General features: G+C 25.3%; 1 protein-coding gene across 1 annotated transcript in view; it reads left to right on the forward strand.

Moving 5' to 3' along the window:
* LOC117181016 (trifunctional enzyme subunit beta, mitochondrial) overlaps nucleotides 1-15733 on the forward strand; it is a 42004-nt gene that overhangs the window by 11656 nt on the left and 14615 nt on the right. Inside the window, exons 4-6 of the mRNA XM_033373584.1 lie at nucleotides 316-691; nucleotides 7265-7439; nucleotides 7516-7796. Of these exons, the coding sequence (XP_033229475.1) occupies nucleotides 316-691; nucleotides 7265-7439; nucleotides 7516-7796 (832 nt within the window). The remainder of the gene's footprint in view (nucleotides 1-315; nucleotides 692-7264; nucleotides 7440-7515; nucleotides 7797-15733) is intronic.

Here is a 15733-nt window from a genome sequence, read left to right on the forward strand (position 1 = left end):
ATTCGCGTGCCATCTGTTGGTCATTCTAAGGACTTATTGAACTACCCTCGTAAGATTAAAATCAAGTTTCAAACCTTTTTCACCGTCCGATAATCAAGTTAACGTGCCCAATTCCTGAAAATAAAATGAAGAATCTAACGACCAAATTTGGACAACCACCATAAAATGTTCCCATCGCAATCTGAAAAAAAGGAAAGGTTTTCCTCTTCCCCTTTCCCCATAAAAGAGAAAAGAAACAGATTTTCTCTTTATTGGGAAAAAATAAAAAAAGAAAATAGGAAATTTCTTGATTTGATTTTAAAATGCCCTTTTCAGCAATTTGCAGAAGAAAACTGGAATCTCTAAAGAAGCGATTGACTACATCGTCTACGGAACGGTCCTCCAAGAAGTGAGGACATCAAATGTCGGTCGCGAGGCTGCTTTGGCTGCTGGATACAGCGACAGAACTCCAGCGCACACCGTTACACAGGCTTGCATCAGCAGCAATCAAGGAATAACTACTGGAATGGGTTTAATCGCCTGTGGCGTTTATGACACTATTATTGCTGGAGGCGTCGAACTAATGTCCGATATTCCCATCAGACACAGCAGGAGTATGCGCAACCTGATGTTGCGTGCCAATAAGGCCAAAACTCCTGCACAGAAATTGGCTTTGCTCGCCACCCTTAGACCCTACTTTTTAATTCCTGATGTAAGTAGAGATTATTAGGAGATTTTTCATTTGATCAGGCCTCACAATTCCTATGGGATGAAATATAGGGACCGAAATTTCCGGTTTTTTTTTTTCAGCTCGCAAAAATTGTTCACGGTTAATGAAATTTAAAAAATCGAACTCTACAGCTAAAAATGTTTCCATTTTAAGCAATTTTATTTTTCTAAAGGTATTTTTAAATTATTTGAATTTTTCTTCATATCTTTACTAAAGTTCCCGGTTCGCAAATATTTTTCCCGGTCAATAAAATTTTTTTACATAAACAACAAACTAAAGCAAGTTTTTAAGTTAAAAAATTTTCTATTGAATTGTTCAATAATTTATACGTATAAACTGGAAGGTGCTAATATTTTTCAATTAAATAATTCCAAGTTTAATGAATTTAAACTGCAAAATTCAGAATTTTTAATATTCATAAATTATAGAGTTCAAAGATTTAGTTCAAGTTCGAAAAATATAAATCCAGGTTAACATTCTCAATACTCTAAGTTAAAGAATTAATCAATGAACTTTAATAATTGTCAAAATTGTATTATTCAGCTATTTTTGGACATTAAATATTTTTAAATTTAAATTTTCAACTTAAAAGTTTTTAAATTAGAATTTAAATTATTTTCATTTGACAAAGTTTAAGCATTCTCGAAAAAACTTTAAGATTGCATTTCAAAATCTTGAGAAATCTAGAAGTAGTTTTAAATTTGTTCAAATTTAACTTTATTTTTGAAATTTTTTCAAAACTTCTCAATAACATTAAAAATTAATTGACTTTGTACTACAAATTGTAGAAAATCCTGCGAATTAAAAAAAATGTCTTTTAAATTTGGATTTCTGAATGACAGTTGAACACTTTTTATTTGTAGAAACAGAGTAGTTTTAAGAGATATTTATAAATTTCAAAAACATTAAAAATTAATTTAGAACTTGAAATGATTTCAAATAATTTTAACGAAGTGTGTTTACCGAAATAATTTGGTTATTCGTAACGAAATTTCGGTGCAAAGCAGTTTACAAAAAATTTAGAAGATTTTTAAAAGTTGTAAGAGGCTCCAAAGGAATAAAAACATTTTCTTAAAATTCCTAGGAAAATTGAAAATTATTCATTTTGAAAAATTATTTTAAATGATATTCTAAAAGATTTAAAGAGATTTCCAATATTATTAAAAACGACCCGGAAAGAATTTAAGGATTTTTAACAATTTTTTAAAGATTTTTTCTACAAATTGTAGGAGAAATTTTATTCAGTTTAAAATATGTTTAGAAGTTCTGAAAAATTTGTCACAAACTTCGTGTAAATTACATGATATCATTTTAAGTTTTAAATTAATTTTGAATCTTTTCAAAACTTTTAAATATCTCTTAAAATTACTAAAATTTTCTACTAATAATACGATTCAATTTTTATTTATACAATCAAAATTCAACAATTTCGCTTAAAAATTAAACATTTTATTGAATAGAAGAATAAAAATCGTAACGTAAAATGTTAAAAGCTTTTTGAAATTTTAACAATTCAAAGTTTTCTATGTCAAACAATTAAGTTTCAGATTGTTTACTTTTAAATATTTAGCTTTAATTTAGTGTTCTTAAATTACAAGTCAAATATTTCTAAATATTAAATAATTATCCTTTGTCTTAATCAAATTTTTTTAAATTAAATGGGTTAAAAATGGAATAATTTAGACTGAAACAATATTTTTAATATAATAAAATCCTTTAATTACGAATTAATTAAGAATCTGTACAGATCCATTTTTAAAATTATTTATTTATATTTACAGTTGATAAAATAAAACTTCAAACGTTTTTAATTTTTAATTGTTTAAGTCTTCAAGACTTCATAAAAAATATTTCCTTAAAATCTTCCAGATTCATTTTTGACAATTTTGCAAATCTTTTTAAATCCTCTCTTAAAATTAATTTAAAAAAATTAAAAAATCATTTTCAATTTTCCTAAGAATCTTCAGAAAATGTTTTTTATTATACTAAAGCCTTTCTCCGTTCTGACAAAGCTTCTAAATTGTTTTTTTGACATCTGACAAAAACTACGTATTGTTTAAAATTCTCCTTCTCGGATTGTTTGTGCCACAATTTCGGCATAGATATTCGGATATTTTTGGTATACACTTCGTTTAAATTATTTAAAATAAATTCAAATTTTACATAAATTTGAAATATTTTCAGAACTTCGAAATATCTCTTCAGCTTACCCGAATTTTTGCTAGAAATAATAAGTATTCGTTATTTATTTCTACTTAAAACTTCAACAATTTTCTTACAAATAAAAATTTTTCAAATCGAGAATTCAAATTGTAACGTCCAAAATTTCTTATTTTTGTTTAGTTCTGATTATTTGTTTCCTAGTTACTGATTTTAAATGAACAGTCAAATGTTTCTAAATATTAAACAATTTATCTTTTTATAAATTAAAAACGTCAAATTTTGCATTTTTAAATATTGCACTAAAACACTCTATTAAATTTAATAAATTTGAATATAATAATTAATAATACTAAATTAATAAATAATAATTATGAATATAATATTTTGAAGTTATTTTAAAATTGAAATTAATATCTGGATATTATTAAATTTTGAACTGATTCCAAATCGTCTTGTAAAATAAATTTTATTATTATTCACTTGTTAATTCTTAATTTACAGTTCAATTTTTAAAAATACTTCTAATTTACATTCCTTGATAAACCAAAAATGTTTTTTGTCACTGTCGATTTCAAACAATTCTAATTTTAAGTCTAAAACAGCACTTTTAAATTCTTTGAATGAAAAATGTATGCTTAACAATTAAAATTTAATATGAAAAATGGTTTAAATGGAAGTTTTTCAAATTACTTAGTGGAAACTGAATGGCATTGTCATTGAAACAGATAACAGTTCAAGTATTTATTTAAAAAGCTGATAAAATCAAACTTGGACACCATTTTTTTTATTTTTTTATTTGTAAAATTCCCAGTCAAAAAATAAATTCACTGTCATTTCCCTGGTTTATCTGGTCCAGTTTTTGACCGGAAATTGTAGACATTTTTAGGCAGAAATATCTGTCGAAGTGATACTTTTCAATTATGATACCATTCAATTTAGAATGCAAAATCAAAAATTTATCAGTTTCGAAATCTTATATTTTAGGTTTTAATTTTCAAGCGTACATTTAAATTTAAACGTTTGAAATCGAAGATTTTTGACCAAAAAAACAACACATTTTTAGATGATCAACTGCAAATATAAATGAATTAATGACCTTCAAAATTGAACTTAACTTTTTTAAGCATTTCGAAATTTAAGAAATTCCATATTTTAACATTAAAAATTAAACTGATTGAAACTTTATCAACTGTTTTCATTTTTCAAATAACTTCTAAATAATGCATTCATAAATAAGGGCTTTATTAAATTTCAAATATTTTTTTAGTCTAAAATATTCGTTTTTCAAACCATTCAATTTGAAATTTTTAATGAAGAAAAATATCAATTAATTAATATTTATAATCGTTCCATTTTTAATGTTTTCAGCTTAAAATTTCTTAAAATGATATAGTTATGAAAAAATTTCATCTCATTGATTGATTCTTTAATTAATTAATTTAAAATTAATTGCAAATTATAAGGTGGATTTATATTTTTGAACTGAATCTAAATCTGAACTCTGGAACTTACAAAAGTATAAACAAATTTTTTTAGCAGTTGAACTGCATTTAATTTAAAATTATTCAGTTGAAAAGTGTTTATAGCTTCCATTTTATGCGTATAAATTATTGAGAATTTGAATACCAAATTTTTGAATTTAATTTATTTAAACTTCAATTTTAAAAGTTTAAAATTCAAAGGTTCCAATTTGAGTGCTTTAATTTGCAAATCAGTTTTTATTACTTCAAATGGAAAATTTTTGAGCTTCAGAGTTCAAATTTTTGGTTCAATTGACCGTGAAAAATGTTTGTGAATTGGGATAAAACTGGAAATTTTTTTCTTTTATTAAAATGACAACCCTGAAAAAAAAATTTGAATAAAAAAATTTGATATATTTCCCTAAACTTGGTATGAATTTAGAGGAATTTTAAATTAAAGGAGAAGAACTCGATGAGAAAAAAATAAAAACTCTAGGTGCGGTTAAAAGATTTTGAGATCAACTAAATAAAAGCTACAAAAAATCCATTCAATTAAATAGAGTTGAGTAAATCTAGAAGATTTCAAATAAAATAACAAAATTCTAGAGAATTCCAAAGAATTTAGGGTGAATTTCAAAAAGAAATTTTTTTAAATAAAAAAATTGCATTAATTTCCGTAAACTTGGAATGAATTTTGATTAATTTAAGGCAAACGAGAAGAAATCGATAAAATTAATCAAAAATCAAGGGAATTTAAAAGAATTTGATGAAATGATAAGATGAAAGGCTTTCAGATTAATTAAATAAAACCTAAAAAAAAATCCATTGAAATAAATAGAATTAAGTGAATTAAAAAGAATTCCAAGTAAATCAAAAAAATTCAAGAGAATTCAAAAGAATTTAGGGTGAATTTCAACAAAAAAACTTAAAATCTTTGAAACCCTACTAATTTCTATTTAAAAAAGTGACTAAATACTGAAAAATAATTCATGTAAAATTGAAAACAATTCAGATCACTTGGAAAAATAATTTTTAATCGAAAAAATGCAATTGATTACGATAAAATTTAAGTGAATTTAAAGGAATTGAAGAAGAACGAGAAGAATTGAATGAAATTCGTAAAAAATCAAGCTGAATTTAGAAAATAATCAAGTAGCTTTAAAACAATTAAAAAATATGAAAAAAAATGTAATTAAGTAAATTTGAAATGAGTTTAGAAAGATAACAAATTTTGAAATCCATTGAGCTGAATCGTTTTGAGTAAATTCAGAAGAATTTTAAAGAATTCAGGATAAATTAATAAGAATTCAGGGTGACCTCTAAATGAATTGTAAAAAATATTTGAAAATATTATAATATACTGTGAAGTTCTTAAGATGGTTAAAACCCTTGAAAATCTTCTTTTTTTTTTTGTCTAAAACTCTAGAAAATGCGTTAATATTTTTTCAAATATCCTAAAATATTTTAAATATTCTGATATTCCATTCAATTACTATAAGCAATTTAAAATTACTTTTAATCTCTCAAAATAACCTAATAATATTTCAAATTCTTTAAAATCTTGTTGAAATCCTTTAAAATGTTTTGAAGCTTTTTAAAATATCAAGTTATTTGAAAAAGTACCTGAAGATCAATTATATATAAACTTTTAGAAATTAAAAAAAAAATCCACTAATTAAGTAGAATTGAGTCAATTTATAAGAATTTGAATTAATTCAAAAATTCAACAAAAAAAATCCAAAGAATTTAAATGAATTCAGGATAAATTCATAAGAAAACATAGTAAATTCCAAAAAATAAATTTAAAAATTGAAATCTTTGAAACCCTACGAAATAACTCAATTTTTCTAAATAAATTCTTTAAAATCTAATAAGATAATATAAAATCCCGTGAAATTCTATGAAGATATTTATATAAATCCTGGAAAATTGATTAAAATACCTATAAAGCTTTTAAAAAACTCTTAGAATCATTGAAGTCTTGGGAAACCTTATAAAATCCCATGATATTTTTTTAAATGTCTTAAAATCTTATAGGTCCTATAAAATCGTTTCATATTTTCCAAAATTCTCGAAAAATCGTTATCCTAAGATATTCCAAACGCTTTGAAATCCCATGAAAATAGAGAAGTTAATAAAAAATGCCTTGAAATCTTTAAATTCTCTAAAATATTTCAAATCCTGTGAAATCCTACAAAATACTTTACTTCTCGTGAATAAATTCTTTGAAATCTATTTTAAAAAATTTGAATAAATTCTTTGAAATCCACTAAAAAATTATAAAATCCTCAGAATATCCTCAGAAATCTGATAAAATTGTGCGAAATCTTTTTTAAAATCGTAAAACCTTATAGGTACTGTAAAATATTTTCATCTCTTCCAAAATTCTTTATCCTATAAATATTTCAAACGCTTTGAAATCCCTTTAAATTGAGGAATTAATAAAAAATATATTTTAAATTAAAAACTCTTGAATATTTCAAAAGAATTCCAGACATTTCAGAAATAGACATAGACCTGAATTGAATAGTGATTAACTCATTAGATAATTTATCAAAAGAAAAGTGTCTAATGTGATTCTTTCATTTAAAAAAGTGACTAAGACATGATTTGGGAAAAAAGTGACTAATAGCATCTAGCAGCCCTGATTATTTTTTACACTTCTTACCGAAATTACCCAATTTTGGCTATTTTTTCTCAAAATTCATGACATTTTAGTTTGTCTTAAACATTTTTTTCCAGCAGGGTTTGCATTGATTAATAATTGCACAATAAATGGTAATTAAATTATTTCACGAGCAGTAAAATGTGTTTGAAATTGACTAGAATTTACTGGACTTTTTAAAATATGACCTGGAATTTGTTCAAAAGTATAACTGAAAAACCTGGAATAGTCTTTGGATATAGAAAACGGACTTGTTTTAATTTTCAGCTGCCAGCGGTCGCGGAATACTCTACAAACGAAACGATGGGACACAGTGGTGATCGTCTTGCTGCTGCCTTTGGGGTATCACGCCAAGAACAGGACGAATATGCTTTAAGATCTCACACTTTGGCTGCTCAGGCTCAGCAGCAGGGACATTTGTCTGATGTCATTCCATTTGTTGGTGAGGCTCGAGAAAATTACAACATTTTAACTAAAACTTTCAGCGAAGGTTCTTTAACTTTTAATCGCAATTTCAGTTTCAGGAAAAAAATCCGTAATTGATAAAGACAACGGAATCCGAGTCTCCACACCTGAGCAAATGGCAAAATTGAAACCCGCCTTTGTCAAACCCTACGGGACTGTTACTGCAGCAAATGCCTCTTTCCTCACAGATGGCGCTTCTGCTGCTCTAATTATGACTGAGGAGAAAGCTCGTCAACTTGGTCTCACACCCAAAGCTTATCTCAGGGCTTTCACTTACGTTGCTCAGGATCCTAAGGATCAGTTGTTGCTTGGACCAGCTTACGCGATTCCGAAGGTAAACTTATTATTATTATTATTATTATTATTTTTTTTTATACTTCCTGAATTTAAAGATTTCTGGATCTCAGACTTCAGAGTTTGAAATGCTCTTAAGGGCATGTGACACAGCTAAATTCCTATATTACCGACCTCACTTTTTCAGTTCAATGATTGTTTTTTTGAACCTAAGAACTTTTTTTGTAAATAAAATATCGAGCTGAAACTTTGGAAAATGTATTAGAGTACAATAAAGTACGTTTAGGTACTGCATTTTGGTAGGAACTCCACTGAAAATTATTTCATCTTTTTTCTGAACCTCGACATTTTTTGAACGTTCGAACTTTTTTTTATACATAAAATATCGGTCTCAAACTTTGAGAAATGCAAGAGCCGAAAGAAAACTACATTTAAGTACAAAGCTTAACAATAAAAGATGTAAAAAAATATATTTCAACAATCAATTCCAACGGCATCAGCCGGTAACGTTGTACAGGAAAATACGAAACCTCTAGAGCCTCGTCTAGTGGCCGTCAGGGTTCGTATTTTCGTGTACAACGTTACCGGTTGATGCCGATGGAATTGATAGTTGAAATATTTTTTTTTTACATCTTTTATTATTAAGATTTGTACTTAAACGTAGTTTTCTTTTAGGTCTTGCATTTCTCAAATTTTGAGACCGATATTTTATGTATAAAAAAAGTTGGAACGTTCAAAAAATGTCGAGGTTTAGAAAAAAGATAAAATCATTTTCAGTGAAGTTCCTACCAAAATGCAGTACCTAAACGTACTTTATTGTACTCTAATATATTTCCCAAAGTTTCAGCTCGATATTTTATTTACAAAAAAAGTTCTTAGGTTTAAAAAAACATTCAGTGAAGTGAAAAAGTGAGGTCGGTAATATAGGTATTTAGCTGTGTCACATGCCCTTAAGGGCATACTCTTCAGTGACCACGTGACCAAACTAGTCCCCGGATATGTGCATTTTTTTTGGTGTTCACTGTGTCCACACGGATTGAGATATCGTGTTTAAAATTTGACAGATTAAATAAAAAGCACTAAAGAACGTTTGTATACATCAATATATTGGTAATTTTAAAGAAAGTTTATTTATAAATTGATGGAATAGGATATTACCATTCGAGTTATAGCACTTTGCAGATCATTTTTGGTTTGATGCATTTCGGATTTTTTGGTTCGCGTATATTGAGCACTGACACCAATTTTATACTAAATCGTCTAAACCTTGAAAAAATTAATATAAGTAATAAAATTTGCACCTTCGTTGCAAATTAACGAATATGTATCTGCACACACGTAACCTATCATTATTTTTTGGGCATTTTTAGCGATTTCTAGCGGAGAAAAAAAGAAACTTTGAACGTCGATAAAGTCGTGATCAAGAACTAAGTTCGTTCATGAAATTTCGGTGTAAAATGATTTTCATTTTTTTTTTGGTCCTAAAAATAAAAGCTAAATTTCAAATTGGAAACATAGCAACACCAGCAATGTGCTAAAATTTACTCGTCGGAGTTCTCCAACCAAGTTCCATAATTCTTGACGTTGAATCGATCAGCTGATAACTATTGTTGACAGTGAACCAACCAGCGGGACTCAGCGTCGGACACGCCTCGTCTTTCGTCCCAGGGCGAAATTTTATTTTTATTCTTGGAATTGTTTCATACCAGTACAAAAAATCTACAAGAATATATAACCATTAGAAAATTTTAATTATTTTCTGAAGATGCACATTTCTCATGATGGGACTTGGAAGAATTTTCGAGTATGACATTCTAAGATGTTCCTCGATTTTTTAAAATCGAGGCAACTACTTTATCGACGTTGAAAGTTTATTTCCTAATTCCTGAGTATTTTACTTGAAAACTTTCTTCGTAATTATGAACATTTTGATATATACGAGGGTAGTTCAATAAGTCCTTAGAATGACCAACAGATGGCGCGCGAATCGCTCCAAATGCACATATCCGGGGACTAGTTTGGTCACGTGGTCACGAAGAGCATGCCCTTAAAACAAGGAAAACAGAGCGATTTTTAACGAAAAAAGGGAACCAGAGTTTCGGCTTGACAGGGAATTTTATTAACCGGGAAATTTAACTCAAAAAGCGGGAAATTATTTCTGATAGCAAAAAAATTTCTTGAAAATATTATCAAGAATCCAACGACCAAATTTGGACAACCACCACAAAATGGTCCCGTTGAAATCTGGAAAAAGAAAGGAAATAAGTCTCCCCCCCTCCTTTCTTCCTAAAAAAGAACTAAAAAATTTTTAGATTTTAGATTGTATTGTTTTCCTATTTGAATATCCTACATTTTACTTCTGATAGCAGTAAAATTCAAGTTTTCATTATTTAAATAATTTTAGTTGATTTAGAAAAGTGATTTCTTCTTTATCTGCAGCCTTAGCGCATATAAGTGGGGGTTTTAGGTTGAGGATTCAACAGGGTAGCCGCTGGACCGGGAAATAACCGGGAATTTTTTAAGACCGGGAAATGACAGTGAATTTTTTGTTTTACCGGAAATTTGACAAATTTGTAGATTAAAAATTAGTCCACGTTCAATTTCAAAAGTTTTTTAATATTTATTTGAATTGTTACGTTTTTCAATTATTCTATTATTTAGCTTACAATGCGTAATTCAAAAAAAGTTTTTTATTAAAAATTTTTATTTTTAAGCTTACATTTTTAATTTAAAGAATTTTTTAATGCTTGCTTAAAGACTAGAACAAATAAGAAATAAAAGCCTTTGATGTTGAAAATTTTGGATAAAAAACATTTTTATTTTATAAGTAAGTAAATTTTTTTAATTTATCTGTGCTTTAAGTAATAAAAAGTGAACGAAAATGATTTGACAAAACGATTTTTAATCAGTTCAAAATTTAAGTAATTTTCAGATTTTAACGTTAAAAGTTAAACGGTTTTAATTTGAAAGATTTATTCGTCAAACAAATGTGAGCGTGTGACTGAAAGGTTGTAAACTATTTTACATCATAATAATATATTCTTAATTAAAGGATTTTATTAAATTTAAAATATTGTTTCAGTCTAAAATATTCCATTTTTAACCCATTCGATTTGAAAATTTTGATTAAAAAAAAGATTAATTATTGAATATTTAGCAATATTTGAATTGTTATTTAAGACAAGTAAATTGACACCAAATATTTATAAGTAAAGAATCTTTAACTAAATTGTTTGACATAGAAAGCCTGAAATCGTTAAAATTTCGAAGAGCCCTGAAACTTTGAACGTTACAATTTTAATTGTTGTATTTAAAAAATGCTTAATTTGTCAGCGAAATTTGTAAGTATTGATGTATAATTTACAAATGAACATTTCTAGAAAAAATTTGAGTAATTTTAAGAAATATTTAGGAGTTTTAAAAAGATTAAAAATTATCATACAAATTTTAGAAAGTTTTCTTAAAATCTTCTAGAATCTTTTTTGAAAATTTTGTTTAAACCTTTGAAAAACTTTTTAAATATTCTCTGAAAAATACTTAAATTTCGCCTACAAATAATAAATGTTCAATTGTTATTTATACATCAAAATTGTAAAGAAATTTTCTGAAATTTACAAGATTTTCTGAATATTGTAGAAAAAATTCAATTAATTTTGTTACAGATATTTAGAAGTTCTGAAAAAATTTCCAAAATAATATAAATTTTAAAACAAATTTAAAACAACTTCCAGATTTCACAAAATTTTTAAATAAAATTTTGAAGCTTTCCAAGGATGTTTAAACTATTTAAAAAGAAAATAATTGAATTTATAATTTAAGAAGTGTGCAGTTAAAAAATTTCCAATTTTTCAATATTTAATGTTTCTAGCTTAAAATTCCTTAAAATTATATAATGTTGAAAATTGTAGAGTTTATTAATTTGATTTTTTTAATTTAGAGCATTGAAAAAGATAACGTGGATTTATATTTTTTTATATTGAAAAATGTTAGTACCTTTAATTTTAGACGCGTAAATTATTGAGCATTTGAATACAAAATTTTTTAATTAAAAACTTTTAAATTTCAATTTTAAAAGAACAAAATTTAAAAGATTCTTTTTGAGTGCTTTCATTTGCAGCTCAGTTTTTATTACGTCAAGTGGAAATTTTTTTAGCTTTAGAGTTCCATTTTTTAAATTTCATTGACCGTGAAAAATTTTTGCGAACCGGGAAAAAACCAGGAATTTATTTCGTTGATTAAAACGGCAAGATTCTTAGAAAAATTTTATTGATTTGAATAATTTGAAGAGATTTCAAAGCGTTTGCAATATTTTAGGATAAAGAATTTTCTAGAATTTCGGAATATATGGAACGATTTTACAGGATCTAGAATGTTTTAAAATCTTTTTAATAAATTAACAAGATTTCCTATTATTTCCATGATTTTAAGGGATTTTATAGCTCTCAATGTATTTTACTACATTTTTCAGGATTTCAGGAAATATTATTATAGAATTTCGCGGGATTTTATGGATTTAAAAAATTTTATTTACAAGAAGTGAGGTATTTTGTAAGGTTTCCAAGATTTGAAGAGTTTTTAAATTATTTTTTGGAACTCACCCTCAATTCTTATTAATTTATCCTGAATTCTTTGAAATTATTTTAAATTATTATAAATTTACTCAATTCTACTTAATCAAATGGATTTTTTTATAGTTCTTATTTAATTAATCGTGAAGACCAGCTGATAAAATGATCAAAGGATTGGAAATATTTTAAGGTATTTTGCAAATACCTTGGATTTTGAAAATTTTAATGTTCATTGATTGATTTTTGAAATTTAGAGCATTGGAAATGATAATGTGGATTTATATTTTTTTATATTGAAAAATATTAGTACCTTATTTTTTATACGCGTAAATTATTGAGCATTTGAATACAAATTTCTAGTTTTAGAGTTGAATTTTTTTAATTTCATTGACCGTGAAAAATGTTTGGAAACCGGGAAAAAATCGGGAAATGACAGGGAATTTATTTCGTCAATGATTGATTGAACTATTCTATTTTTGGTTGAAAATTTATTTTCTCCCTCTTTTTTCAATTGTTATTTTTTTCTCTAATCAGCCGAAAAATTAGAAGTAAGTTTGGAAAATTAGGAAATAATTTGGAAGTGTGTTTTTTAATTGTAAATCTTTTTGATGCTTTTTTTATCATAACATTTTTTTTCATAAGAAAATGGATTCCTATTCTATTTTAAATTAAAAACTTATCTTTTTAAAAATGAAATTTCAACTATTTGTTTGAAAATGTATGTACTTTGTGGATAATTCGTCTTTTTTATAGAAAATTAATCTTTGTGGTTGAAAATTCCTATTTTTTATAAAAATGTCAACTATCCCAGTTGAAGATTCATATTTTTTTTTAATTCAACAGTTTGGTTGAAAATTAATGTCTTCCATTTTTACTTAAAAATTGATATTTTCTAGTTAAAAATTCAACAATTTAGCTGATAATTTGTCTTTTTTTATAGAAACTTCAAATATATTGTTAAAAATAAACGTATTTTGTTAAAAAAATCGATTTTTTAAAATAAAAAATTTTCTTTTTCTTTGCAAGTTGATCTTCTTGTCTGCAAATTCTTCTTAATTGAAAATTCAAGTATTCCAGTTGAATATTTATCATGTTAGTTAAACATTTATGTTTTAGGTTGAAAATAAAATTACATAGTTAAAAGTTAAAATTTGTTGAAAATCAATTTTTTATCTAAAAATTTAACTATTCCAGTAGCAAAGTGAACTATTTTGCTGCAAAAACGTTTTTTGTGAAAAATTAGATTTTTCAGAGAAGATTGAACGATTCTATTTTTGGTGAAAATTTATGTTTTGCTTCTTTTTTAAAATTTTTATTTTTGTCTCTAATCAGCCAAGAAGTAAGGTAATTTGAAAGCCTGTTTTTTATTTGTAAATCTTTTTAATGCTTTTTTATTATAAGAAAATAGATTCCTATTCGATCTTAAATTAAAAGTTTATCTTTTTAAAAATGAATTGTAACTATTTGGCTGAAAATGGACATTTTTTAGTTAAAAAATCAACTATTTGTTAGAAAATGTATGTACTTTATAGAAAATTCGTATTTTTTTATATCAAATTAATCATTTTGGTTGAAAATTTCTCTTTTTCATAAAAATTTCAACTATCCCAGTTTAAAATTCATCATTTTAGTTGAAAATTCAACCAGTTTGGTTGAAAATTAACTTCTTCAACTGAAAATTCAACTGTTCCATTTTTACTTGAAAATTGGTATTTTCTAGGTCAAAATCCAACAATTTTGCTTATAATTTGTCTTCTTTAATAAAAACTTCAAATATATTGTTGAAAATAAACGTATTTTGTTAAAAAATCGATTTGAACAAAAAAAAAAAAAATTTTTTTCTTTGCAACTTGATTTTCTTCTCTACAAATTCTTCTTGGTTGAAAATTCAAGTATTCCAGTTAAATATTTATCATTTTAGTTAAAAATGTATCTTTCAGATTGGAAATAAAATTACATAGTTAAAATTTTTAATCTGTTCTAAAAAATTATTTTAACTTTTTCATTATTCAAAATGATTTTTTAGTTGAAAATTCATCTTTTTTGGTTTAAATCAATGTTATTGGTTAAAAACACATCTTTTTGGTCCAAAATTAAATGATTTAATTTAAAATTTAAATATTTATCATCTAAGTTGAAAATTAATCTTTCTGCTTTGAAATTCAATTATTCTAGTCAAAGATTTAAAATTATAGTTTAAACTTAATCACTTTGTTTGAAAATGTAACTATTTTTTTAAGTCTCTTTTTAATGTAATTTTTTAAAATAAAAATTCAACTTATTCCACTCGGATATTCAAATTATCTTTTTCTTTGCAAGTGAATCTTCTTGTCTAAAAATCATTCTTGTCGGTTAAAAGTTCAAGTATTCCAATTTAATATTTACCATTTTAGTTGAAAATTCATATTTGAGACTGGAAATACAATTACTTGGTTAAAAGTTTAATTCTTTTGTTAAAAATTATTATTTCTGTTTTAAAAATTCAAATTTCAATTAAAAATTCATTTCTTGGGTTTAAAAATGAGCTATTTGATTAAAAAATTATTTTTTATTTGAATGAAAAAAAATCATTTTTGAAAACTATTTTGCTGAAAATTTGTTTCCTTTTTGGTTAAAATTTGTTGTTTTTTAAAATGAAAATGTAACTATTATACCTATCAAGTATTCCATAACATTAACTAAAAGTGTATTTCTTTGGTTCAATAATTATTTTTTTATTTTAAAACTAAATATTTCAATTTTTGGTTGAAAAATTTTTCATTTTAAGTGGAAAATTCGTCTTTTTCATAGAAATTAATCTTCTTGATTGAAAATTCCCAATTTTGGCCTATTGCTTAATTATTTCATAAAACTATTCATCATCTTAGTTAAATAGCTTATAGTTTTATCGAAGAGATGCATTTTTAACAAAATAGTTCACTTTTAACCTAGTAGTTGAATTTTGGACCCAGGAAAATTAATTTTCAATCAAATGTTAGAATTTGCAATAAAAAAAGATTGAACTTCAACTAAAAACAGTTGATTTTTTTACCGAATAGCTACATTTATCAGCCGAAAAGACGTATTTTCTAGAAAACTACTTAACTTTTAAGAAAAAAGTTAATTCTCAACCAAATAGTTGAATTTTCTACCACAAACCTTATTTTTAACCAAACGTTTGCATTTTTAACCAAATAAAGAGTTGCATTTTCAACCAAATCCGAGCAACCAAATGTCGTTATATTTTCAAGCAAGAGGCGAATTTTTAACAAAATAGTTGAATTTTGGAACAAAAAGATCAATTTTAAACCAAAAACTACTAATTTTCACCAAAAACTTCAAGTTTCAAAGAAAAAAGATTTATTTTCAACCAAATAATAAAATTTTCAGAAAAAGTGATTAAATTTTTACATAATTGTGATTTTTTACA

This window comes from Belonocnema kinseyi, chromosome 10, assembly GCF_010883055.1.
Source record: "Belonocnema kinseyi isolate 2016_QV_RU_SX_M_011 chromosome 10, B_treatae_v1, whole genome shotgun sequence".
NCBI lineage: Eukaryota > Metazoa > Arthropoda > Insecta > Hymenoptera > Cynipidae > Belonocnema > Belonocnema kinseyi.